The 27,026-nt window shown below is 42.1% G+C and overlaps 1 protein-coding gene across 1 annotated transcript; it reads right to left on the bottom strand.

Moving 5' to 3' along the window:
- Positions 1 to 507: 507 nt before the first annotated feature.
- Positions 508 to 26,222, bottom strand: NR2E1 (nuclear receptor subfamily 2 group E member 1). The gene is made up of 10 exons (XM_073336939.1): positions 26,198 to 26,222; positions 21,054 to 21,199; positions 16,941 to 17,028; positions 14,192 to 14,427; positions 11,843 to 11,989; positions 6,701 to 6,797; positions 6,169 to 6,318; positions 6,020 to 6,022; positions 5,796 to 5,901; positions 508 to 897 (listed from the first exon to the last, which is right to left on the bottom strand). The coding sequence occupies exons 1-10, from the start codon at positions 26,220 to 26,222 to the stop codon at positions 735 to 737; spliced, it is 1,161 nt and encodes a 386-aa protein (XP_073193040.1). The 3' UTR covers positions 508 to 734.
- Positions 26,223 to 27,026: the final 804 nt, after the last annotated feature.

The raw sequence follows: 27,026 nt of genomic DNA, 5'->3' as shown, positions 1-27,026 counted from the left end.
CATTTTATTTGGTTTTGCTGTTTTAGTCTCTTTTTTGACTTGTAGTCATTTGTTTGTGTGTGCACACAAAGCTCTTCTGTCTTTGAGATGTTAACCAAATTGCAAGTTATCAGAATTTCATCAAAGTTTACCAGTTCGTTTTACAGGAAGGCCTGGTCTGCTGAATCCAAAACGTAACTGCCAGCATTTAAAATCAGTTCTGAAGGCCACTTTATGATATATTACAACAGAAGCAATATTTTGGTAACCTGTTTTAGATGTTGTCTAGAATATTATGAGCATATTCACCAATATAAGCTACTTTTAAAACCGATCTGAAGGCCACCTCATGACACATTATAACAGATGCAATGTTTAGTTACCAAATGTTCCAAATGAAGGAACTAAAGTACCTTCTTTTTCTCAGATCTGCCAGTTAAATGACAGAATTGCACAGTCTTTCTTAACTATGACTGACAAATTAATTGCCGCCACTGTGGAGAAAGAGAAGCAGCAAAATTCCATCCAATTCACTTTTTCTGTAGAGCAAAACACTCTCTCCATGCTCTAAATCACTCTGTTCAAGGCAGCAAAATCATATCTAATGGGATTTTTTAAAAAAATTTCTCAATGAATTTAAAAGTTAAACATTCCCAGGCTTATGCTTCCTGTAGATTTTGTTAGTTGAGGTTTATTCTCCATAGATAAAAGTTCTTATCAAACTGTCCATCCTGATTGTTTATTTTTAAGGTAGTTTATATGTCACTGGATTTGTACATATCTGAAAGCAGTCTTGTAATTGGCACATTCCCAATGGTCTTTTTGAAAAACACTTCTTCTATTGTAGATGGACTAATTGAACGTAAAGCTGGCAAAAGCAATAAGAGTTTTCCAAAACGGCAGGGTTGTGTGGGGTACCTAGAATATAAAACGAAAAAGAATGTTATTGAGGTGTTGTATGTTTCTCCAAACAGCAAAATCACTTGCCTTAATGAGCAACAAAACCCAAATTAAGCAAATTGTAGGGTTTAGTTCTGACTGAGTGAAATCCTACTTGCCTTTTCATAAAAGTAGACATGTTGACTTTATGGGAATGTTGATGTGAGTGAGGTAAGCAGGCTTTGGGCCTGTTTTCACATTTTGTTGTTTGGCCATTTTGTTTGATCGCTCAGATGAATAACTTATAGAAGGCCAAACTCTGCCCTGACTTACACCTCAAACAATAACCTTGAATTAGGTGTAACTCAGAAGAATTTGGCCCATGTTCAATAAACTGGGTTTATTAAATTGAACTTGCAATCTACCCAGTATGCTGCAGATGTTTGAGTGCAGCGTCACTTTTAATAATTGACATTTTGAATACAAAATTCTGAGTGAGAAGCAACATTTCCTTCCCCCTGAAAATATACATCTATAAAAGGCTATTTTCCATCCTCGTTAGCCACAGAATTCTTCACAACTTTTAAAGATAAAACAATATGGGCCTGATTCTGATCTTGCTGGTGCTGATTTTTTCACCAGTGTAACTCTGCTGACTTTGGAGGCATTACTCTGGATTTTGCACTGCTGTAAGTAAAACGAGAAATAGGCCCACTATCAGAAACATTTGGAGCCCGATTCTCCAATCTTCTATCACTTTCACTAATGTAAATCTGGAGTTACCTTATTGAAATCAAGACTTGCACTAGGGTAAAACTAGAATGAGAGCAGAATCAGACCTCTTTCTTCACATGTCACATAATACAAGATGAAATCCTGACTCTGTTGAAGTCAACAGGGAGTTTTCTCTTAGACTTCAATGGGTCTAGGTTTCACCTACAACATTTCCAACACTCTTATGGAAATACATCAACGTACAATGGAAACTTCTACGACGTTCCAAGGCTATTGCATTGACAAAAGAAAATAAATCTCCTATGATGGGTCCTAGCTCCATCAAACGTGGCCAACAATATTTTTTGTATGTCCATCTTTCCAGAAAAGTGGCATAGACTTTGATATACCTAAAACTGCAGGGGAGGAGGGGAATTATGCTGTTCCTAATTGCTGGCTTTATTTAGACTGCAAGATTTATTTATGGTGTATAGTCATTCACCGCTCTTTACCCTTGTGGTGCAGAGCTAACCATTCCACTCCTGCACACATACCCGTGGAAAAATACTATCTATCTAGTCTGTAGTATTGCTTTGGCATCCATGCTGACAGGCAGCCCCTCTATATTGCTCCACTGCTCTGTGCCTTTTTGTTTACCTCAGAAACATGGAGCACTCTAGAACCAGGAGACTGTAGATCCCCAGTTCATGCCTGTTCTCACAACCCATTTGTTGGTTCTCAAGGCTGGATTCTCCTTTCAAGTCCATGTAAATAACTGATGTAAATAGTTATACTGGTGTAAAACTGGTGTAAGTTAGAGGGCTTCCAGAGCATTGACCAGTAGGAAAGCTGCTGAGTTTGGAAAGAGGACCATTCCATGTAAAGCAGCTGCTTCCTGGCTTTTTTTTCCCACTGGCTGGCCATGTAACCCTAACTCTCACTGAGCTTCAGTGGCACACTATTCATGTGGAGGGGCTTCAATGTGGGTGGAGAGAGCATGCCACACAGCTGCTGCTTTTTCCTTTTTAGTATGTACTGGCTGGTATTTTTAAGTTTGCTCACATCAGCAGTGAAGGATTCTATTTATAGTCTAAACAAAGGACTTCAAAGATTTCTGCCAGTGAGCATCATTGTTTTTAAGAGTAGGCAATTTTTTAATTTATCCTTGGATTTGCAAAATAATTGCAGTCGGTGGTGGAACTTCAGTATAGCTTATAGCTAGGCTTGGCAGAATTCAGTTTTCCCCCTACAATGTCAATTGATGATATTAATGTATGTTTGTCAGCATTTTTTATTATTATATACTTAAATTTTCACAGTTGCGTGAAATTCTGGGGGCCGGGGTCAAAATACAAAGTAAACATCCCTAAGTCAAACTTTGATAAGTTCTCAAGCAGCATTGTTCTTACTTTGCCTAGCTCTAAATTTTGGTTATCATCAATGGAAATATCTTTTCATCGGTCGGTGTGTGTGTGTACAGTGAAATGGATATTTACCAATATTTATAGATTAAAAACCTAACCCTTTCAAGGCTAGTTATAGCAGTACTTGATGCTGATAGGGGGGATTTTCCTAGAATACATTGTCATCTGGATTCACATGTGTAACTCTCAGATCATTGAATTACGTCCTCTACTGGAGATTTTATTATACCATGCTCATCACCATAGTATTTGAGTGTGTTAAACAGTGTGACTGTCTGTCATTGTGTGTGTTCTCTCATCTTCTCGCCGGGGGCAGAAGTGTGTGCAATGGAGTGTTTTGGATTTTATTTTTAAACGATATATAACACATACACACAGACATGTTGCTATGTGTGTGTTAGAGAAGGCAAGGTCAAAGAAATGTGCCTTGCACATAGAGCAGAAGGTGATGATGAGATTTGTGATGGTCCTTAGTTTTTGGGAAAGTTCATACCACAGTCTTGGGTTAGCCCACGAGAAAGCCCTGTCTCCCACACAGATAGGCTTCACCCTTATTTGTACAGAATTCCATTATGCCAGAGGAGAAAAGTTGTTCAGTGGAAGTTGTAGCTTTTATAAAATGGGTTAGGTCAAGAAATAAATAGAAATTAGGCTTTGGCTTTAATTAGGCTAAGTATAGAGGAGTTTGGGAAATTGAGTTTGTTAGTGTGCGTAAAAGTTAGACAGTAAGATGGGAAAATTGAAGTCAGCAAGGACATGACCCAGGGTTATGTTGTGGCTATGTGTTGGTTAAAACTGGTTTTGGAATGGTTTTTAATGAGCAGTTTTGAGAATTAGGAATGTTTTACTAAAATGCTATGAACACTGATAGCATGGAAAGAACATTGGTGCAAATGTTAATTTAAATGTGTAATGTGAAGAGCCAATGCAGAGGTGGAAGAAATGTGACTATGGTAATGGACAGGTTTAATGTTAATTAGTATTATCATGGGTTGTAAAAAGAGTAGCCTTTTAAATTGGACGGAGCTCCAGTGCTGTGGCTTGCATTGTGCAGGAGGTCAGACTAGATGATCATAATGGTCCCTTCTGACCTTAATAGCTGAGTCTATGAGAACACCGAAAGGGTACTGTTAGGTTATAGGATTATAAGGCTGTACTTTATCTGGTTGTCAGTGGACTGATCATCTGTTGATACACCATTCCACCTTCAAATGTGAGTATAATTGTAGTACTGTGTAAATGGTAATTGTATGCCTGTTTGCTTAACTAATTTTTCTCTTTTTTAAAAAGTTTGGTTCTATCATTCAAAGTGTCATCCAAGATCCTCTACTAAATTAAATTGTCTGTAAGTGACCTAGAGGCTCGAAAACTAAGGTTGGTTTATTATATTCTTAGCTTTAGTGAATTAACATTTAATTGACAATGTTTAAAATTCAAGGTTATAAAAGTGAGGGGAATTGACAGCAGTGAGTCTAAGTATTGCCCCTTTTCAGAATAATCGTTTAAGAGGAGGCAGTTTGGTGATATAGATCAGATGTACTTCAATGACACCAGACAGAATCTGGCTAAAAAGTTTAATATTTCAAGCTGACATTTTGGAAGGGACAGGTGAGGATAGGTGACACAAAAGAATGGGTATATGGAAATGCACAGACTGGAGGTTAGACCTTTTTTCTTTTGGGTGCACCTCCATGTCCACTATGGAACCCTGAAGATTCTCCCTTCTCCCCCACCCTTGTGCCGCTACTCAAATTCCACCTGCTCCAGGCCTTGCATTACAGCCAGTTTATTTCTGGCTGAGGACTGGACAAGACGCCTTTCAGAGCTCATCACAATAGCTCCTGAAATGACTGGAGGAAACACTATTGAAGGGTGTGCTTTGCATCTCATTCCTCTGTCTCCTTTCCTCCCCACCCAATTGCCTAATGAATTGCTTGGGCAGTAGTCCTCCTAGCCCTTGTGCTCCAAGGCTGGAGGATAGTTTTAAAAAGTATTCAAAGCATGGTGCTCTAAACTGGTCACATTAAGACAACTGCTCACATAGTGAAAATAACAGTGGTTTTCTACATAGTACAATTCACATATTCCCAGTTTTACCCTTGTTAGTTTCATGAGGTGGTGACTTATATAGTTGGTATAAAGGTTTGACTTATGACTTTATAGTTGGTATAAAGGTTTCTGTTTCATGTTTTATGCTGAACAAGATATATGGAAAACCTCATTTCAAAACTACTATTCTCATCATTCTGGTTAAGATGTACCGAGCTAGGAGTCACAAGATCTGGATTTTTCGATTTCCAGCTCTGCCATGACTCACACTACAGTCTTGGACAAGTCACTGCCTCTGTTTCCTTATCTAAAAAGTGGGAATAATACAATAAAAGATTCTGAGATGCTAAAATGTAAAGCACTTTATGTGGTGGTGGTGGTGTTGTTTAATACAGTGAGCTGTAGCTCACGAAAGCTTATGCTCTAATAAATTGGTTAGTCTCTAAGGTGCCACAAGTACTCCTTTTCTTTTCACAAAAACTCCAGTTTTCTAAACGTATTATGTTCCTTTTCAGGTATCACATACCATGAAAAACTCCCTCTTTTTCATTTTCTCACTTATTTGAATACATTCCATGTTCCCCATTCTGTTTGGATAACCCAAGTTCTCCTACAGGCATACAGTCACCGTGAACACGGTATGAAATCCTGGCTCCACTGAAGTCAATGGACATTTTGCCGTTTACTTCACTGAGGTGAGAATTTCACCCAGAGTGTTTGAAAAAAGTATTCAAAGAAAATATTGATCACCTGGTGTGGATGTAACTGTTCAGAGTGAGCTGAGCTTCATCCTGAAGAGCTGCAATGGCAGCAGCATTTCGAAAACTTCTCAGTTCAGAACCACTGTGTGTAGGTACTGGAAAGCAGATCAGTAACTAGTCAGGTGGACTCTTAAGGTCAAAATATTTAAGATTTACCGTAAAAATAAAGATTCATTTTTAAACATTTAATTTGTAATAGTTAAAGTGTAACACTGCCTATCAGAATTCAACAGCAGAAAACCTATTAGCTGATGTAATCACATCACTGTTTTAAAATGTCCGTGTAGACTTTGAAGTGGCCAACCAGCAAAATAGCTAGTTATCAAAAAAAAAACAACAAAAAACAGATTATTTCTGCTTACCAGCTTTAAAAGTGACAATGCATTTGAGACAGGCAAATTCAGTAGCATCTAGCCGAAGTTGTCTAAATCTAGCCACAACCTCCTGTAAAGCCTGTATTTCTGAAATAATTTTATTCAGCTTCTGAGAATCTGTATTGTCACCATTCATGCCTAGAATAGAAACATATGAAAAATACTCTATATTAAGGCATTTGCATTAATATATATTGATTTCTGACAATCCTCTGTATCAATATCTATTCAATTGTCACTTAGATATCCGATTCCATGTAAACTGACTATATTGTGTGAAAGTTAATATAAAATCTTCTCTTGGATGATAACAAACACAGTAATTTGCATTTAAATGACAATGCAAGCAGTCATGAATACAACAAAACAACATTATTTGCATTTAAATATAGATTTATAAATGACAGGTATGCTCTATTGTTCAGTGGGAATTTGTTATTCTTTACATGTTGTTCTTTTTTCAGTAATGTATTTTTATGGTAATTTCTATAACAAAGTCATTAAATTGTGCAATTCTTACCAGATACAGCCAGTAGAGTGTTAGCATCAACTGGAATGGCCCATTGTGCTATTCCTAGAACAAACAGTTCTCTCCAAGCATCTTCCAAAAGCATCAGCTGCCATACAATAGATGTACAATATAACATGGTGTATAATTTATAGATTTATAAACATTTTCAAAATGTAAATTTCTGTTATTTTAAAAACTGCTTTAAATGCCTGTTTTTGTATTTTCCCCTGAATGTTTTAGCTCTTTCTTTATCTTTTTGATAAGGTATATGGGTAAGAATAGCCCTGGAAGAAATATTAGTATTAATTACTTGTATTACTGTAGAACCTAGAGTCCCCACCCACACTCAGAGCCCATTGTGCTAGGTGCTGTGCAAACACAGAGGGAGAAAGACAGTCCCTACCCCCAAAGAGCTTACACTCTTCTTAAAAATCTACTCATATTTTTCAAAAGCAGGCTTGCTCAATAAGCGCTCTCTTCTCCTCCTCAGTGTTAATAGACATGTGTATTGAGAGCAGAATGGATGCCTGACAGTTCTTTTAATGATTTCTGTACTATTAGACCTTTTTTACCCTGCAAATATGTGATTTGTGAAATGAGTGGCAGATTACTAGATGGTGGCCTGAACTGACACCACTTGATAGAGAGTCAGTTCAAAGCACTACTACACAATGGCAGACATCCTCTTATTTACATTTAATCCACTGTTGGTTAAACAAATCTCTAGTCTGTTAAAGGACAATATCAAGGTATATTAAAATCTTTGTTTTCCTACTTTTGCTGAAACTAGCCCTTGAAAGCTGGCTACTGAAATCTGGTTACTTTAGAATGTCACTGAACTTTGGGGAAGTTTGAATCCAGGTCCAAACACCTTAGATTGTCCCTCTTCAACAAGGGACGAACCCCAACTCCACAGCCAAACAGGTGTGGAGGCTGGAGCCCCTCTGATTTGGATCCAGGTATTGCAGCTCTCCATAATCTTCTATCCTGATTTTGTTTTTGTAGACTTTTTTTCCTTGCAAGGGCTGAGTGGCAGACTCTGTGCCCAATTTGCTTCTCTGTTTGCACTGGGGCAATCCCATTGATTTAAGTACAAATACACTGTTAGGCACGAGAAGAAAATTAAGATCCTTAGGAATTACAGTGGCAAAGCCAGCAAAGAATAATTTAAGTGCACATATGACATTTTGGCTTAGCACACCTTCTTTGCATGGACATGAAGGGTCCTACATTCAGCTGAATCTCATCAGTTCCATGGCATGGTTTGAGGGGCACACCACAGAGCACACACAGTAGGGACTTGATGCCTCTTTGCGGTCCACAACAAGGTGGAGGTGACTTTGTGAGCAGGTCTAGGCTCAGGAAGTATTGTCTGGTGGCTCTAGGCTGATACATTGCCCAAAACTCCTACAAGGAAGGGAGGCATCACACAAGGGCCTGTGGCTGCTACTGTCACCCTAAGACTTCAGTAGCAGTTGCAAAGACACTTCACTGTTATGCAATTGGCAGGAAAAGAGAAGGGATCCCATCCTCAAGCCTCAGGATAACACACGCTTAGACTTATCGTGTTGGTCAAAGGTTTTGCTGAGAAAACGTTACATGGATTTTGGAAATGCAGGGTATACTGGGAACAAGGGAAGAACACATTTTGGAACTATTAAGTTTAGTGATGTCCCTTTATAACATTTAAAAAATAGAATCCTTTCAACAGAATTTTGTTTTTCTGACACATCTGAATTTAAGAGATGCATTTCAGTTGCACTGAAATCCTCCAACAATTGGAAATTTCTTATCTAAGTTCTAATTTTTAATACCCAGTATTTTAAGCCATATTGGTTTGAAGTCATTACAGCACTACTAGAGAGACAAGGTGGGGGAGCAGTGAAAGAGGCATCATTTGTACTGAAAGAGGTGCTGAGGCTCAAGCAATTTTTTTACATTCATAACTGGGGCAGCAAGCCCAGAGGTGCTGGGGCTATGACCTGCCAAGCCTAGAAGTGCCAGGGCTGAGCCCTGGCACAAATTAAGCACTGTGGATGAGGTAGTATATTTTACTGGACCTAAAAGATATTACCTCACCCACTTTGTCTCCCTAATATCCTGGGACCAACACGGCTACAATGCCACTGCATTACAGAACTATGACCATCACAACGTCAGTTTCTTTCTGAACCATCTACTTAAACTTTGCAGAGCTTTTATTCAACTCTAATAAAGAAACTGTGACTGAAATGGAAATGTCTGCACAGAATATGGGTTTTAATTAATTGCATTGGCTTTTATAGTAACAAAAACTTCCCAGAGATATGAAATTATCTGAAGTACCATACCCATCTCAGATTTCTGGTGAGAGAAACAGAACTTGCATTGCTAACCAGCCATTCCCTGTGCCTTATAAAGAACTGATATTTCATTTAGATATGCAGGTTTCTATGTGGTATAAAGAAATTGATTCTTAGCCATTAATTAATTGGCTTTTGTAAAACTTTTTGTCACTTGTTCATGCAGATGGCAATGAACAATGATTCCTAGATATCAACACCATGCAGTTAAAGTCAGAAGACTTTAGAAATTAAAGGAACTTTCTCCTCCAACTAGCTAAGCCTCTCCTGGTTCTGATGAATATGTCTTTAAAGCCTCCAGTTGGAATAGCTCATGCTGACCTTAGTGAGGGCTTATAAATGGCCTTCATTCCTCAAAGGAATTAGAAAATCCCAGGCTTTCTAAAGGACCTACTTCTGCTTTAGAATCAGGCACTATCTGTAAGGATAACCTGCTGTTGATTACTTGTGTTTTGTCAACTGATAGGGTTCCACATTTTTCAAGACAGAAAAGTGCCACATAGTTTATAGAATTGTAATGTTTTAATTTTTCTAGAGGTGCCCAAAACAAAAGCAGATCCTAGGAAAAGATTTTAAACTCTTAGCTAGATGTCAAAAGACATGCAGAGGAAATTTTAGACATTTTTATCTGTGCCACTATTAAATTAAATGAAACAGTACTATTGTAAGGATCATCTATCTGATTCTATAACTATGGAATAAGGCTATTAAAACAAGAGTTATTTCCTTTGAGATTCTCTTGAATATGAGAGGAAGCTGAGGTGCTGGATAGAGGTTCAAACCATAGTTCCATATCTGAACCTCTCTGAATTTTGAGAAATGTGGATCCAGGTCTAAACTTTTCAACTCAAACCCATCCTTACAACTTGGAGGGAAGAATGGTGAAGTTGACATTGTTAGAACTTTAAAACAGATTCAATTGATGTTACAATTTGCTAACACTTGCCTTTCATTTAAAATGTAAGCCATGTCGCTGGCTCATTTAAGATGACAGGATAAACTGATTTCTGTGAAGAATTTAATGGGAAACGTTCAACTATATGGAATGTGCATTAGCCATTGCTACTGTATTGATGAGCCTCTCTCTTGAAAGATGTTTCCTTCCTCCCACTCCCTTCACTCCATTCTTCCTGGAGGGATGATCGCTTGGGGAATTTTTACATATTAGACCAAACTGAGCCCTGGCCTAGGTGGATGCAACTGCTGTTGATGTTAATAGTCCATGGCTGAATGTGATTGTTGTAGCATTATGACAGAGATTGTTTTCTTTGAAATGGCAGTAGTTTTCAAAGCAAAAACCATTTTCCATGATGTCTGTGTAATGAAGTACACTCTAGGTCTGATTCTGCAGGTCTTTCATAAGCCTGATCCAGCTTCCCGATCCACAAGAGCAACTGTATTTGAAGTTGACGGAAATGGCTTGCATGCAGCAGCTGATGAACTGGGCCCATTCCTGTTATCTTCCTGTCAGTTGTTCCCTGTTGACTGTTAAGCCTTTGGCTTATGGCAGTTCTGCAGCCTCTTTAAGATCCTACTCATCCAATGGCCCTGAATGTATGTACCTGATTTGCTGGTGACAATACATAGAGGGAGGTGAATGAGGCTCCACATAGCTAACCTCACAAAAGGGCTCTCAAAATCTGGGACTAGCTCTAGAAAAAGGACCTTTCAGTTTATCTAAGCAAATGTCTTTTTGTGCTATATGTGATATGTATTTAGGTAGAAAACTCTATTGTCATCCTGAAAATCTTTTTCTGTTCACAATATGCATTTGTTTATGTACTTACACTAACATGCCACAGACCAAATATTGTATTTTATTTGGTGACTATTATAAGAGTCTAATACAATTAGTTGTAATATTTAAGATATGACTTTTATTTCTAGTTATTGTATTGCAAAATTAAACTCAATGATATTAGATACATTTTTGTGGTTAGAGCTTTGTATAGTTTTTTCCTTTTATTATTGTCTGATTACTTTTCAGAACTAATGCATTATATTAAATAGATCAAGTCCTCATCAAAAATCAAGTAATTACAAAATTGCTTTAGTTACTGTGGTTCACTCACAAATCACTTGAGGCAAAGGCAAGTTGTCACAGAGGAAAACAAGACAAATTAAGGAGGATTTTAATTAGGATTAAAAAAAGAGTAGGCTGAATTCTGCTCTGAGTCAGATCAGTGTAAATGTGGAATAACTTCATTGAAGTCAGTGTGACTCAGAGAACTATTTGGCCATTGTACACTAGTAGGATTAAATGGTAAAAATGTTTACTGAGAGTGCACTTTTCATCCAGAGAGCTCAAAGCACTTTACAAAGGAGAATAAATACCACTATACTCAGTTTGCAATTAGAGAAGCTGAGGCACACAGAGATTAAATGACTTGCAAAAGTTCAGATAGAAGGTCAAGGGAAGAACCAGGAATAGAACTTGGAGGCGAACTTTTAACCCCATTTAAGTCAATATGAGCTTTGCCATTGACTTCAGTGGGGCCAGGATTTCATCCCCAGTCTCCTGACTTCCAGCCCTGTGCTCTGTCCACTGCAACATGCTGCCTCTCATAATATTTGTCTTATAGCAACATCTATTTCCTATCTGAGTTTCACCTACACTATAACATATCCATTTCAGATTGATGAAAATTGCTGTTAAAACAATATATTATTTTAGAAATGGGCCAGATCAAAAACTATGGGGGCCAATTCCTTTGGAAGGGTGAAAAATCTGATCTAGATCTGAATTTTGTGGACCATCTTTAAATATGGTTGCCAGGCTAAGGACAATTACTTGTCGTATAAGTCTTACCTGATCTTGTAACGACAGAGTGGAAAAGGCTGGAACGCTCTTGGCCCATTTGATGCTCATAAAGAGAAGCCTGGCAGCAGATTCACAAACAGATTCAGTGGCCACTTCATAGAGGTACATAGGTGTACCATTGACTTCATGTGGATACTAATATAAAAAGTAAAATAAGGAATAATAAAAAGTGACTAAGATAGCCATAGACTTTAAGATCGGAAGGAACCACCAGATCATCTTGTCTAACCTCATGTATATCCTAGGCCACCACCCATGCATTAAACCCCAGCAACTAACATGAGACCAAAATATCAGCCTCCAGAAGACTAGGCTATTATGTGCCAGGCAGAGAATAGGAGGGACTGAGATCCAACAGTGTCTGAAGCCCCTGCAAGGGCAGGGAAATGATTAAGTGAGATATCGCCAGATAATCCTGGCAAGTGACCCACATGCACATGTTGCAGAGGAAGGTAACTCTTTCCCCCGACCTCCCCAGATCACTGCCAGTCTAACCTTCTCAACTTATAAAAATTCCTTCCCAAACCAGCATGTGGTGACCCATTAGACCCTGAGACTGTGAGCAAGAACCAGCCCCCTGAGCATGTGAGCAAGCACTAGCCAGCCAAGAACCTAAAAGAGAGAATGCTCTTTGCCACCTCTCAAGCCCTGGCTCACCCCAGCCAATGTCCCATCTCCAGCAATGAGCATCCTGATGCTTCAGAGGAAGGAGATAAAAACAAAAAATAAAATAAACAACAAAACTAAACCACCCACCCAGTATACATTGGGGAGAGGAAGAATCCTCCCTGCAGGTGGCTGGCTGAAACCCTGAAATGAGCTTTCAGGAACATAAACATAAAACAAAAACCAGAAGTGAGACCACTGGCTGCTAAGCCCTGCCCTCTTTTTATTCCTCACCTCAGATATGCCTGCACTTCACTAGTCATTCCTGTATATAGATAATTGATGCAATCCCCCATCCTGCACCCACTGAAATTAATAGCAAAACTTCCATTGGCTTCTGTGGGCCCTTTATAAAGCAGGCTATTTGCTTTGCTATCCATGGGGATGAATGGGACCATATAAGCATAAGATCACAGTATGGCAGAATTAAATTCTAACAGTAGAAGAAACCTATTAAAAATATAGTTTGATTCCCGGACCCTGTCTCATTACTTTATTCAGTGTTCCCTGTTTTCAGAGCAGATATAGATATATGTTTGAATCAGTATTTTATTTTGTCACCCCTAATCCACACCCAGATTCAGCAGTATATCCCTATTCCTCAAAGCACTTACGCAGGTGCTTAGCCTTAGTCACATACTGAAGTCCCACTGAGTTCAGTTGGATTTAAACATGCACTTAAGTGGTTTGCAGCAAGCACAGAGTAAAATGCATTTTCTTTCTAAATAATTTCTGGTTTAATATTTTTGAATTTACATTTATAAAAATAGAAATATGATTTTTACAAGCAAGTTCACAGTGGGTTTCACCAAGCTATAGACCAGGGTTGATTTACAACAATTTTTCTGTAATTTGTTGTGTACTCTAAATACAAACGTGCTTATGAATATTTTGGAAAGGAGAGCATGAAAATATTTGAGTTATCAATTTAAATAACTCATAGATAAGCCTCATCCACCAAGTTATGACAGCAATTTCCTATGCTGCTTATTAAATGTCAAAATCCAGAAATAAAAAGATAAATATATTTCTGTACCTAGATATTTGGATAGGCTGCGATAATTTGCTCAGTTCATTACAGTGCATTATGGGCTCAATCATGACATTTTTTTGTCCAGAACGTCAATGATTCTCCAATCTTGGGTCATTTTAATAATACTGTGTCCAAGACTGAAACATGTAGGTTGGCGGGTAGTCTGCAGGTGGCAGTATTTCTGAACTGTTCCACTGTGTGTAGGTCTTTCCAGGGAATGCATATTTATACATATACTATAAAAGCTCACAAATGGTGTGTGCTTATGTCTAAAATGCACTGGTGTGTATTTATCTCCATATAGCAAGAATGATTTTAACTTGCAGACAATTGTTCTCTTGTTCTCCACCAAAATAGTTTTTTTTTAAGTGTTGAGGGGGCCAATCATAAAGTTCTTATTCAAACACAGTTCTCCTTAAAATCAATAGGAGCATTTACATTTCATAGTATTGGGTCCGAATTTGTATTCTGCCATAGAACTGACTGGATCTCACACAAACACACCCTGTGGAGACACTTAACAACCCCAGCTCTAAAACAAGACTTGCCAACCCCTGATTTCAGGACCAAATATTTTTGCCATAATCTCTGAACACTCTCTTAGTGCACCTCATTAGAACACGGAAGGCAGCTCTGACCTTTGGCGTTGGTTGTGCCAGGCCCACCAACGTCTGCCGTTCAGGGGTAGTCGATACAGCAGCCAGCTCTAGATTGTGGGGTTCCAGCTGCGAGACAGCCGTAAAGAAGGTCGGAGCAGGTAAAGCTGCAGAGGGAAAGTGAGGTGTAGCTCCATTCTCGTCCTTGTGTCCCCTGAAATACAGCGCAACTTGCTTCCTTATTGTGGATGTCCTTGGACCTCTTTCGTGTTGCACAGCTGGGAACAAAGGGCTCATTTAGTGAATACATTACCCAGTTGCGGCCTGATCCCAAAGCCCATTGAAATCAATGGAAAGACTCCCATTAACAGCAAAGGGCTTTGGAACAGGCTTCACTGACTTACTCTATTTCATTGTCCTAGATTATTTACTGGTGCATGCGGAATTAAGTGCCTGATATTGCATACCATAGCATTACTTTCAGTACCTAATATTAGGTGGCTGACCTTAAATGCAACATAAACCTCCATATTTCTCCCCCCCCAAAAAAAAGAAATGAAAATAGTTATCTGAAAGTTTGTCTGGATTTCATGTATAGGCATTAGTAGCCATCTCTTCAGCATGACAATGTTATTCATTTAGTGGCACTAGGCGTTTTATAGCCCTGATTTTCTTTTCCTGTGATGTCCAGTTTAGGATTTCTGTGGGGTTCTTTGAGGGATAGTGTGGTAACTAGTTACTGGGTCATAGAATCATAGAATCTCAGGGTTGGAAGGGACCTCAGGAGGTCATCTAGTCCAACCCCCTGCTCAAAGCAGGACCAATCCCCAATTTTTGACCCAAATGGCCCCTCAAGGATTGAACCCACAACCCTGGGTTTAGCAGGCCAATGCTCAAACCACTGAGCTGTTGAGGATCAAATCAGTAGGATGCTAACGTCCTGTTTTATTAGGTCAAGATATTCCACAACTTTGATTGTGCTATTCAGCAGGAAGTGTCTAAAATACAGGTTCAGTTTTGTAATCTGGAGTCAGCAATGCATTAGCCTTGCCTAGATTTTGTTGCCTAAGGTATTATGGGGCAGCTCTAGTGAATCTGCAAGGAAATATTTGCCGGTCCCCACAGCATTAGGGTTGCCAATTTTGGTTGGATGTATTCCTGGAGGTTTCATCACATGACATAATCTTTAATTAAAGATTAATCTTTAATACCTGGAGACTTCAGGGCCATCCTGGAGGGTTGGCAAGCCTAGTCAGCAATGACAGCACACTACTTTCCAGACTCACTCTGGCAGGCATTAGAACCCGGCCATTAGAAAACAAACAAACAAAAAGTTTACTGCAGAATTATAACGGGAAATAGCCAAGACTCGATAAGATTGCAACCCAATGAGTCACTTGGAGTGTTTGCACGACTAAATTCTGTTGCTGGTCTCCATAGGATCATAATCGGATTCAAGTCGAGAAGATTTATGCCAATAACTGTGGCAAGCGCATCAGGAAATTTCTCTGTTTAGGCATCTTCAATGTACAGCCATTGTCTTACATGTGCTAATAAAACAACCTGAGTGTGAAATCCTGACCCCATCGAGGTCAAGCGGAGCTTTGCCCAGGACTTCCCAGGAGCCAGGATTTCACTGTCCTTGTTTCGGACCGAAATGTGTTGAAAGGTTTATTGGGCACTAGAAGACAGTAGACGGTTGCATACGAGGTATACTGAATGAATGCCAAGCCAGGCTGACTGCTCGTGGATTATCAATCGAAAAATTCGTCATTGTTTCGGGCTACTGTTTCCTCCACAGAGACGATCTGTGGCTCATCATATCGTTTATTGTATAGGGAAATCTTACAGCTCACAGTTTGCTGACCTATGCCAGGCCTCGCGGCTTCCAAGTGACGGACTTTAATTGACAGTCTAATTGAGTCTTAATTCTAGTATTAATAGCATCTCAAAAACGTTAAGGTGAAAGGCTAATTTTAACAGCAAGGTTCTTAATTCTCGAATAAAGCACGGGGTTCCTGTCTGCACTGATGACAGTGGCAAAAGTCCCGTTGCCTTCAATAAGCTGAGGGTTTCACCCACTGCCTACACTTCATTACATTGTTTGCAGAGCGACTTTTTTCTTTCTTTTTTGGGGGTCTACAACAAGGGACTGGATTGTGTCTAACCTGATCAGCGCTTAGGGCTGTGGAATAACTGGGTCCTTCTTACTCGGAGCTCTATGACATTTCTGTTCCCTGCACAAAAATCCTGCAGCTCCTTAGCACACGTTGGATCTGGACATTATGGGTCAAATCCATCCCTGGCATAGCTCTGCTAAATCGCATGGATCCACGCCAAGGGCTGGATTTGGCTGAAATACATTAATTGGTGGTTTCATTGCGCTTGTTTCAGTGTTTTAGTTGCTTTTGTCATCAACCCAAACAATTTGCCCGGCCCTGGCTTTGGGTCCATTGTACACAGCTGAATAACAGACGTTCCGATGGGAACGGATCGGCTCCGAATTGGTGGCAGGGGCAGGAGGGCTAAAGGCAGTGGCGTTCATTGCTGGGGCAGGAAGGGGTGCTGGGGCAGGGCGTTAATTGCTCGTTGGCAGGAAGGGGTCATTGAGCTGAGCCAGGCACGGTGGACGGGAAGGGAGAATTTTGCCGACAGGTGGAGGGCAGCTGGGAGGGAATACTCCGGGCCGTGGGTTCCGGGCGCTTACTTTACAATGCGTTTTCCCCATACATGCGATTCATGTTTCATATTACTCAGCCACAAGGAGAAGGGTAAAAGGATGTGCAAATACCATCTTTGTTCATGTTGACTTCCAAGCATTTCTTCAGTCGACACGCCCTGCATTGGTTCCTGTGTGTCTTATCCACGGGGCAACCTCCCTAAAACAGAGAAACTCCTTTCGTTAAGAGATGGGCTTGCATAGGGCACGGGGTGGGGAACTGACAAGCGAAGGGCGGGGCAGCTAAGAACCTGCTTAGCGATCGCAGCATTAGGGAGTACTCCCCCCGTCACCCAAGTATGTGGCTGGTGCCCTTTCTGCTTGTCGTCCGCCTAGGAAGGATTTGTGAACGGAGGGATTTATGGTGCCAACGATTTTCCAACCGGAACATCAGCCCGAAACCAGTGGGAAGTTCTGCTTTTAAACAGATGCCACCATATGACCCTGTGTATTTACACTGCCTAACCTTCCCTGGGTCACCTGTGTGCACGGCCCTTACTCAGACAAAACTCCCTGCGACGCCAAAGAGTAGATTGGCCTGAGCAAGCAGCTCAGGCTTGGGCCCTTGGTCAGCGCAGTCTGTAGCTGGAGAGGACAGGGGTAGAGTCATTTGGGTTTGCAGGATCCCTTCGCTTCAGCGGTTGGGTTGTAGGCTGTGCAGAAACGAGTTACTTCTACAGAAACAGAGAAATGAAGGGGAGACTATAGCGTGTGCCGAAGTGTCCCGGTGAGAAACGGAAGAAAGGGCTCGTTTGGCGGGTGTGAGTCCATGCTCCTGGAATCCGATCTAGTCACAAAGGGGTTCCTTTCTGGGGAGACTATACCGAGGGTTATACGAGTGTGTATGTAGGGTTTAACGAGGTGTAAGGGACCAAATCATGTTGTCCTCATTCCTGGGAGCAGCCCCGGTGAAATCAATAAAGCAGAATCTGATCTCAGTCACATAGAGGGGAAAACCGGAGTCACTCCACAGTGACTCCAAATGGAGCTACCAAGGATTTCCACCAGTGTAAATAAGATTAGAATCTGGCCCAATAGGGCTACTGGAGTGAGTAAGGCGAACAGGATTTGGACCCTAACAAATGAGTGGGCAGGTGGTTATGGACAAATCTGTTTCAGCACCTTAGACAGCTCCCCACCCCCAGAGGCTCCAGCTGCGCCCCGGAATAACAGGGCTCCCGAGGCCTGCAGATGCAGCAGGAGCCCCTGTCCGAAGAGGAATAGTATAGACGTAGAGCCATCCAGAGTCCCGGAAAGTCACATACAGCCCTCGGCTCAGTCAACCAGAACTATCTAGCCACAAAGCCAAACTTCAGCCGATACTGAGGTAGTGGACATGGAGACCTTAAGAAGATGGGACAAGATGGGGGTGGGTGGATTTTGTAAATTAGTGTAAATGCTGGTGACAGATATCAGAATTATAAAAAAAGTCACTGAACCAGACACACTATGTGTATGTGTCTGTCTGTGTTTATACTCTGGCACCGGCTATATTCATTTAGCCCCGGAGCCTCAGATAACTTGACTTACGCATGCAAAAGTTAATGGTCCTTCAGTCTGCCCCTTATCCTTTGGTACTAACTCCGGGCACCATGTGTGTTTATACCGCCATCCCCCCACGCCTCCTGTGCCCTGTGAGACATGATAATGAAGGAAAACCCCTTCTCAGAAAGGTGGGAGCCTGGTATAAATTGTTAGTGTTAATTGTTCAGAAACAATTTGGCTGTAACTGTGCCGTTCTGGCTTGCGGTGAGCTGGAAACCAGTTCACACCTGCCGAGACCCCGTAGAAGTTAGAGTCCTGAATGCATCCGATGAAGTGAGCTGTAGCTCACGAAACCTTATGCTCTAATAAATGTGTTAGTCTCCAAGGTGCCACGAGTCCTCCTGTTCTTTTTACTCCTCCTCGATCAATGGAAACTCGCCTTTCCCAGAAGTCAGGTTGCAAAGCGAAACTTATTCCGGACTCTTACGGGGGTCTCCAGCTCCCACTGAAGTAAGGTGCGAAACACCCACAGACTTAGGTTCGGGCCCGGATCGATGCGCTCTCTTCTCTAGCTCTTCCAAGTGCCCTCAAACAAAAAAGCTTCCCGCCTAAAACCCCTTCCGAGACAATCCAATGAACAGAAGCAGAGGGCGCCTAACGCAATATTGTTATGAGTAAGGGGGATTTATAGCTGCTTCGGAAAAATCTGTTTACTCTCCCTGCACGGTTCCCTTGCCTAGAAGTACAAAGCTGACGCTGTCTGATCAATTTACTTCAATATTCTCTTTGCCATCCGCCTTTTGACTTGACAGCCTTTTCCTTTTTTACTGTTACACATTAGACGATCTTTAAATGTGTGAGGGTGAGTGGAGGCGACACACGTTTCACAGCAGCCTTGTGGATGCACTATATAATGGTTGATTCGCCGCTGTCCTTGCTCGGACATAGTTCACAGTGAAGTCAGTGGGAATTCGCCGGAGACAGGAGCGTGTTTGTAAACACACAGAGGAGACAAGGAGGAAAGTGAAAATTCTTTTCCGCAGTGAGTGAACAGTTCAAATACTCCGGAAAGGGGAACCCTCGATTAATTATCCTAGCGCTAATCCTTCAGGTATGATAGTACCGTCATATCATTTCCCACCACTCCTTATTCTATTTACAACACAGGCAATGAACCCTCTACTTGAATCTACTAGCTGCCTTTATTATAATATGTTTGCAGCGTTGCTGTAGCCTTTTGGTCCCAGGATATTAGAGATCACAAGGTGGGTGAGGTCATCTCTTTTATTGGGCCAACTTCTGTTGGTGAAAAAGACACGCCTTTGAGCTCCACTGTTCTGAAGGAGAGCTATGCGGAGCTTGAAAGCTTGTCCCTTTCACTAACAGAAGTCGGTCCAGTAAAAGATATTACTCCACCCGCCTTGTCTCTTTTATTATAATAGGTATTTATTAGATAGTTGGTGGGAGCTGGAATTTTTACTGTCCTAAATTTCATAGTGACCTGGAAAAGAAACTCTAGCGAGAGAAGCTTGTTCAAAAAGTTTGTACAAACGTCTTTTCCAGTGAGATGGGCGGGGGGAGGGGGTTGTTTTCAAGAAATCTTCCCTGTAACTATGGTATTGGCTTGGCTTGAACTCATCAGCTCCTCCGTTCACCCCCTCCCTCTCTCTATAACTGCGCTTTTATTTTAATTAAGGGGGGCTAGAGGTAGGGGACACAGAAATCAAAAGCTGGGGGGTTGATTTTTCTCAGACTTGGTTATATTTGAATAGCAAAGTTTATATCAGAACATTGTCTTAAAATATTTGCGAGTCTTTGCCCTCTTTTATGCTTAAATAAGCTTGGTAGAAGCGCAGAGTTGGCCTGACCTGCACCATTATGTAGCGAGGACAAACAGAACCTGTAGCAAGAGAAGGCCACACCAAGTTATGTCACTGTAGTTAAGGTAAATTGGTTTAGTGTTTGAATCTATTTTGTCTCTGTGCTGCTGAACAGAGTATTTATATACCGATACACTTCCACATATGCGCACAACCAGAGAGTAATCGGAACACATGGAGACCAGGGCATTGGCCCCGGAAAACTGCCCAACCTCATGCTAATATACATTGCGTTAATTGACACATAACAATCTACTCGAATTTTGAACTTCTCTTGCTTTAAGAGGAAAGATCTGACGTGTGGAATCAGACTCTTGGTCCATGAAATCCCTTATCCTACCGCAGTCCAATATCTAATGCTTCAGAGACCGTTCGGTGGCCAGTATATCTGGCGAAACTCCGCCACAATGCAGAGGATGGGGCAGGCATTTCCTCCTGACCACCGCAGGCGATCGTTTGGTCCTGAAGCATGAGATCTGATTTTTGATTTGCTGTTTAAATCCCCCCACCCCCGGAAGCTGACTCCTATTCTATTATAATACGCGCCCGGAAGAAGCTTGCGTTAAACATACTGTTAAAATGTGAATATCCTTAAAATGTTTAGCAAACATCCTTGATCTGCTTAAATCTATCACAGACAAATTCTAGTCCCCCAGCACCGCATCTCCAGTCTGTATTAAGCTGGGATGGCATCCAGTTGGCAGGATGCGTATTAGATTTTGATCCATATTTCGGCATGCCGGAGGGAACTCCGGAGCGACAGTACCATAAATAACTCTTTGGAAGTGGAAGGGAAATGAGCCAATGCTGTCACTAGTACCTGATTTCCAGATTTGCAGACGTACGTCCTGTTCCTCCTGATGCTCCGTTTGAAAAATCCTGAGCATCCATCGCAAGCGTAAACCCCATAGTGCTTGCCGGAGCTGCGGTCCCCACACACTTTACAAGGGATGTCTAATATACGACCTGAAAAAGCAGAGGCAAGGGAGCGGGGGGAGGGAGAGAGAGAGAGAACTAAGCAATCTGACCTCTGAAGGGATTAGCACCAGAGCTGCGATAAAAGCAAATAATGAAGTGGTTTTATAGGCAACCTTCTTTCCCTTGAGCAAGTGTCAGTTTTCTACAATGAGAATTATTCATGCACCGCTACATTTATTTGGATCTTCTATAATCGCCAAGACCCGTTTTGGAACGAAAGATTACAGCAGCAGCAGTAGCAAAAACCTCCCTGCTAGGAGAGAAAAGTTTTTGCTGGGTCTGAAGTGCTCTTCAAGCAGGGGGGAAACGACGTTCTGTGTGTAGGGAGTGGCGAGAACCGAGTCACAAAACCAGCTCACGGTGGGGTTTGTTCCCGCCATTACCTTGGATGGGTTTCCATTACCCTAAAATTTAAGCAAAACTTTCCGCATTAACTGTGGGAAAGTGCGTTTATGTACTGCCGAACGTACTTGAAATGCCTGGTTTGTTCCTTTCTTCTATCTAATCTATCAATCAGCCACACAGTCTGAATCGTGTTTCCTTTTCAGAGACTTTTACTGTCAGTGCAAATGCACTGAAAGTCATATAAAATGTATAGAGATTATTAAACCCCATTTCAATGAACGCACCACAAAACCCCTACTAGCTCCTTTCTTTTATTTTTGTTAGCATCAGTTCAAACAGCCTCCTTCCCCCCCAAAAGGAACTCAAGCTAAAAGTGCAGCTCTCTCACAAAACCTGGGTTTGAGAAACCTGGCCGATTTGGTTTACAGCAATTTGCTTTGCTTTGAATTAGCTCAGTGAGAGTGTCTTAAGTGTGTGTGGGGGGGTGGGGGGTGGGGTTGGAAGAGGGATGGGGGAAGGGGTTGGAAGCTGAATTCAGAGAAGTCTCTTCTGCTCCCTAGAGAATTTAGGAGCCCGGGATGTTTTCAGACATGTTTATCTGGAGGCTCTAAAACAATGCTTCCTGGCAGACAATAGGGACATTAGATAAAGTGTTAACTTAATGATTTTCCCCATTGAAACTCGTTTGACTGCCTCCAATCAGCACAAGCTGCCAGCTTCTCCCCTAAATGAAACTCGACAGCTGCTATATACAACACGGCTAGAGGAATGGGGATTAGGTTAGGGACTGGGGAAGGGAGGGAGCTGAGGAGGGAGGGTAGAGGGGTTAAAGAATAGAAAACTTTTAGGCAATTAATAAGAAGTCCAGCTAGGAGAGCCACCCCGCACCCCTCCCCCTACAGACTGTAACGCAAATTGTGGCTCTGGGTCTGCAGGTAGGAGATCGCGAGGAGGGTTTGGGGACAAGGAGTGATTCCTGGGATTGTGTAATTACAAGCCCTCCTTGCCACCTGCCTATTGGGTCACCAGTGACCCGTCAAAAAGAGTAGCATGGGAATTCGGATATCACACAATGCCAACAGGGGCGAGCACTCGACTCCCCCCACCCCCTTCAGCTTCAGCATCCACAGATAGACTTTTACACACACACACACACGAAGAGGAGGAGGGTGAAGAAAAGACAGTGAAATTATACATGCATCTGTGCCATCCCCTTGCATGCAATGTCACCACCAGACTAAATGCAGAGTTCACAGGCACTTTGGAGTTTGATTTTAGCTATGCAAATCCCAGACTTTCTTCCCCTGGCTGGAGCTTGCAGATAAATCGGAGCTTCCCGCTCCAAATAAACCCGAACTTTGTTTTCAATCACAGCAAGGAATTTTTGAAACCAGCCTCAGACTAGGCAGTGAACCAGTGAAATGAAGGAGTGCGTTTATTCTCTTTTTTGAAAATAAATAATCCGGATGGGTAGCAGTATATGTATAACATCAGAGCGGGACTTTTATTTAGTGTGAAAGACCGTTTTAATACTGAGCGGTTTCTATTTTGTATTTTATTTCACCATATCCAGAGATGATAAAATAATATTTTAAATCCTCTAGACCTAGAGCTAGTAAAATAATGCTAGATTCAGCATTCGTCGCTGTAATTGTAAAAGGAGGGGGGTGGTGACGCAAATTGCAGCCAGATGTATAGTAATTCATGTAAAATATAATTCTATCAGTCGGTTTCCCCGCCCTCCATTCAATACCTAACTAAACTTACTTCTTCTCCCAGTCCCAAGTGTGTCCATCTCATCTGATCACTTTTGCAATTATTCTGACTCTCCCCCGACTAATCAACATCTTTAGTGAGTGTCAGCCCCTCAGACTATTGTAGACGTGGCTGTTGTTATGAGAAAATTCTTGGGCAGAACAAATATGAAAGAAAAAAAAAGCGAGCGAGAGAGAAATGTTAACATGACACGGGGTCATGAGATAACCGATTCCCCCTGTTTAAAAAAGCTCCCCTTTGACGAAGCAGAGCTTGGTCTCCGAAGTCCAACGTTAAGAAAATTGAATTTTGTTGATCTGGGAAACCGTTTTTTAACATCCCTCGACAGGGGGTCCTTTGCAGCTTTTTGTGTGTCATAATTGCTTAAAGATATATGGCAGCTTCGATTACTGTAATTACCATCAGAGGCTGTTGAAAGAAGTTAGTCTGGGTTTGAGGGACTGCGGGACGGGGTCTTGTTGCCACCCAGGCAGAGATCACGTTTGACATAACTATACACTCACTGGAGGGGAAGTGGAGCAAGATCCACACGGCAAACTCAGGCCAAGGAGAAAAGCCACAGTAAAAAAACAAAACACCCCCCCCTCCAAAAAACAAAAAACAAAAAAACCAACCCCACCTCGTGCCTGCATCTCCCCGGGCTATTCCATCACCACTGGCTGAGCCTGCCTTAGGTCTTCAGCCGCAGACCGTAGACCTTGAATGGCTCCAGCAGGGCTAGTACTCATCCTTTCGGGAACAGCTTGCAGGTTTCCCTTTAGATCTCTCTCTCTCTCCCCTGATCTCTCTAAATTATAACTTCTCACGAGAGTCCCTTGGATAAAATCTTATAATTTAGACCAACTTGAAGAAAGTGCCAAGAAACGGCGCGGGCTCCTGTCAAACCTTTAACCGCACCAGTTACAAGATTATGGATGGTTTCCTGAAACCAGGGGATGCCCCTTTTTGAGCTTTTCTTCTTTACTAACCACCAGCCTCGTGCGCGCACCTAGAAGAAGCCATCCTTTTCCCATGCAATGGTCCCGCGTCCACGCAGCAAATCAAGGGACACAGAAATAGCCCTAGCTTTAAATTAAAATGTAGTTTGCTTCCCTGCTCCCCAGAACTGAAAGAGGAAACGGAAAATCTGTCCCGATTTTGGGAAACGAGCTGTTGGGGAGGGGTGCAGCTGGTAACAAATCTATTTCAAACGGCAGTCGGTGCCGCCAGCTCTCGCGGGAGGCAAACTCAGTAAGTAACAAGGTTCATTTGAAAGGGCTCCAGGGAGGATCGGAGCCAGAAGTCAAAGTGCTATTGATTTCACGGTGTCAGAAATGAGGAGGGTGATGTGAAAAGCACCCAACGATGGGGAAGCCGGCCCAGAACTAAGGTTCTAGATGCGTTGAGTTTTCTCTCCCCCAAAATGTTTTCTATCCCTTCAAACATTTTTAGGGGCACTGGGCTTTTTCCCTGCACCCCTCCCCCCGTTTTATTTTATCCTTATCTTTAGAAAAATATGCCAGGAAACTATTTAATTTGCTGCTTTCGCTCCCCCATCCTTTGCTACCCAATTCCCCTGGGGTGTGGGCTTCAGCGGGAGTTTTGGGTGCGCCAGCAAAGCAAGATCAAGTCCTTACATCTTCATTTTTTTTGCTCGGCTTTTGTTAGTGACACAGATCAAGTTCCTTAGGGAGAAAAAAAGCCTTAACGCATCTGTAGGAAAATACTTAACGCAACTCTCTGTGCATAGACAGAAATCAACTTCACCCGCTCGCTTTTCCAAAAGAAACCCCTACATTCAAGCCAGTATTAATTGAAGTAACAACGGCAAAACTCCGAACAAGAATGGCCAGGCAACCAGCAAAAACAGCGGCTTCTCCCTTGGATGGATTCAAACCTCCAAGGGACAAAGGAGGATTGGGGGGCGGGGGAGAATAATAGAGGCTAGAAGCAAAGATAACCATCATGGGTGAGTTAGATGTACATGCATGAGCGTGAATGTAGCAGTTATGTACATATTGTCACAAACTCACGTGTACACCCACTTTTCAGGCGCCTGTTTAAATTGCACTCCACCACCATGATCCTGCTCTGCACAGTGTATTAAATAGCAAGGAATATAAAGGTCCATTCAGTCACCTGTCATACATTAAATTGGATTGCGTATTTTTTTCTTTTGTTACTGACTTCGTCCATATTATAAACTCCAAAAGTGCCAGCTGGGATTAGAACCGATTGAGCCGCTCTTCGCAAGAGCGGTTAGTCATACTTTAAATTCCCCAGTTATGAGGTACACGGATTTAGGATTAAGGAAAATGTGACTTTTAAGTTGTTTCTGCTTTCCTCTTTGCAGGATTATTTGGTATGACTGGAAATGGTGTTCAAAGTATTGCATTTAAATCCTCTTTCAACAGAGTTGCTTAATTTAATGATCTGAGTTTTAAACTCTTTTTTCAAAATAAAAATATTGTCCTATAGAAAAAAGGTTGAATGAGGCCCATGAGAGAAGCAGCACGTTTCAGCTCTTTAATGCTGTTTTAAAACCAAACACCCCCAACCCACAAAATCACGCAGACCTCCGCACAAATGCTCACCTCCAGGTGGAATATAACTAACACTCGCTGCACGTATAACTGCATTTCAGACATGCTCGACATCAAAAGTGGAGCAAGATTTCATTAGAGAGCTGTACGATCAAAACAAGCTGTTGGAAATGACAAACCCAGCATTTTGCAAGCACTTGTCCCAATCTCCCCAAATTCCATCTGGGGCCTGACTGTGTATTAACTGCCGCTACAGATGGAAATATAACATGCTTTTGCAAAACACCCAGGCTGGGCCAGCTCTTCTAAAGGCGGTTAGAAACCTGCATCACATATTACCCACTTGTTGATCCTGCCGGCTTGCTCATGCTCGAATCCCTTTGGAAATCGCTAACTCTGGCTAAAGTCTTGCTGCTTTGGGGAGATCTCTATTCTCCCCTTCCTTGTTTTTCTCTCTCAGTGACAGGTGTTTCCCAAGCAGTCAGAAGTCCTTGCCCGTTGGGAATCGACACATCCTCGCGTCTCTTCCCAGCTCTGGCAGCTTCTTGGGAAGGTTTCTGGAGACAGAGACAAGTTTGCTGTGGTTTGTTGTTCCTGCAAGAAAATCCTTCCCGGAGCCGAGGAGAACCCAAACGGCTTAGACGGGGGCTCGCTAGTATTGTCCTAGAAGAAAAATAATACCAGCAGCAATGAAAGGAGAAGGTAGGATTTGTGAGCTGGATTCTGTGCTGAGTGCCTCAGTGCAGCTAGGAGAGATCAGAGCCTGGAAAATAATAGAAGGGTGCCGGGGGGGGGGGGGGGGAGCGTCAGAGGAGGCAGTCTCTGGCTCTCACAAGCTGAATGGCACAAAAAGGGAAAGGTTTCCAGAAGTTCATTACACTGGATGACTTTGTGCTTTGAGCTTCAGGCTGAAGCCCCTGTAATATCCCCCGAGAAGCTCTGACAGGCAGCAGTAGGGAGGGGAATAGGACGCCCCTTGCCCACTTAGCTTCTCCTTGCTCGCCCCCCCGCAACTCCTGGAGGGCTGTGACGTCAGCCCTGCGCTGGGCAGGGAGTGGGTTAAATGCTAATGATATTAATGAACCCCCAAGCGGCTTCCATAGAAAACGCAGGCGTTTGCCAAGCTGATTTTCCCCTTGGTGTGTGTGTGCATTGCGCCTTTCCTGTAATAA

The sequence above is a fragment of the Lepidochelys kempii genome, chromosome 3, assembly GCF_965140265.1.
Source record: "Lepidochelys kempii isolate rLepKem1 chromosome 3, rLepKem1.hap2, whole genome shotgun sequence".
Lineage (NCBI taxonomy): Eukaryota > Metazoa > Chordata > Testudines > Cheloniidae > Lepidochelys > Lepidochelys kempii.
This window is presented reverse-complemented; position numbering and strand designations above follow the sequence as displayed.

What these genes read in the sequence shown, in the direction of transcription:
- NR2E1 (XM_073336939.1), bottom strand. Translation starts at nt 26,222, where the DNA reads ATGAGCAAGCCGGCAGGATCAACAA. An exon ending in CACTCTACTGGCTGTATCTG is followed by an intron (nt 6,319 to 6,700) that starts GTAAGAATTGCA and finishes TTTCTATTCTAG; the next exon opens with GCATGAATGGTGACAATACA. An exon ending in AACAGTTACATCCACACCAG is followed by an intron (nt 898 to 5,795) that starts GTGATCAATATT and finishes TTTATATTCTAG; the next exon opens with GTACCCCACACAACCCTGCC.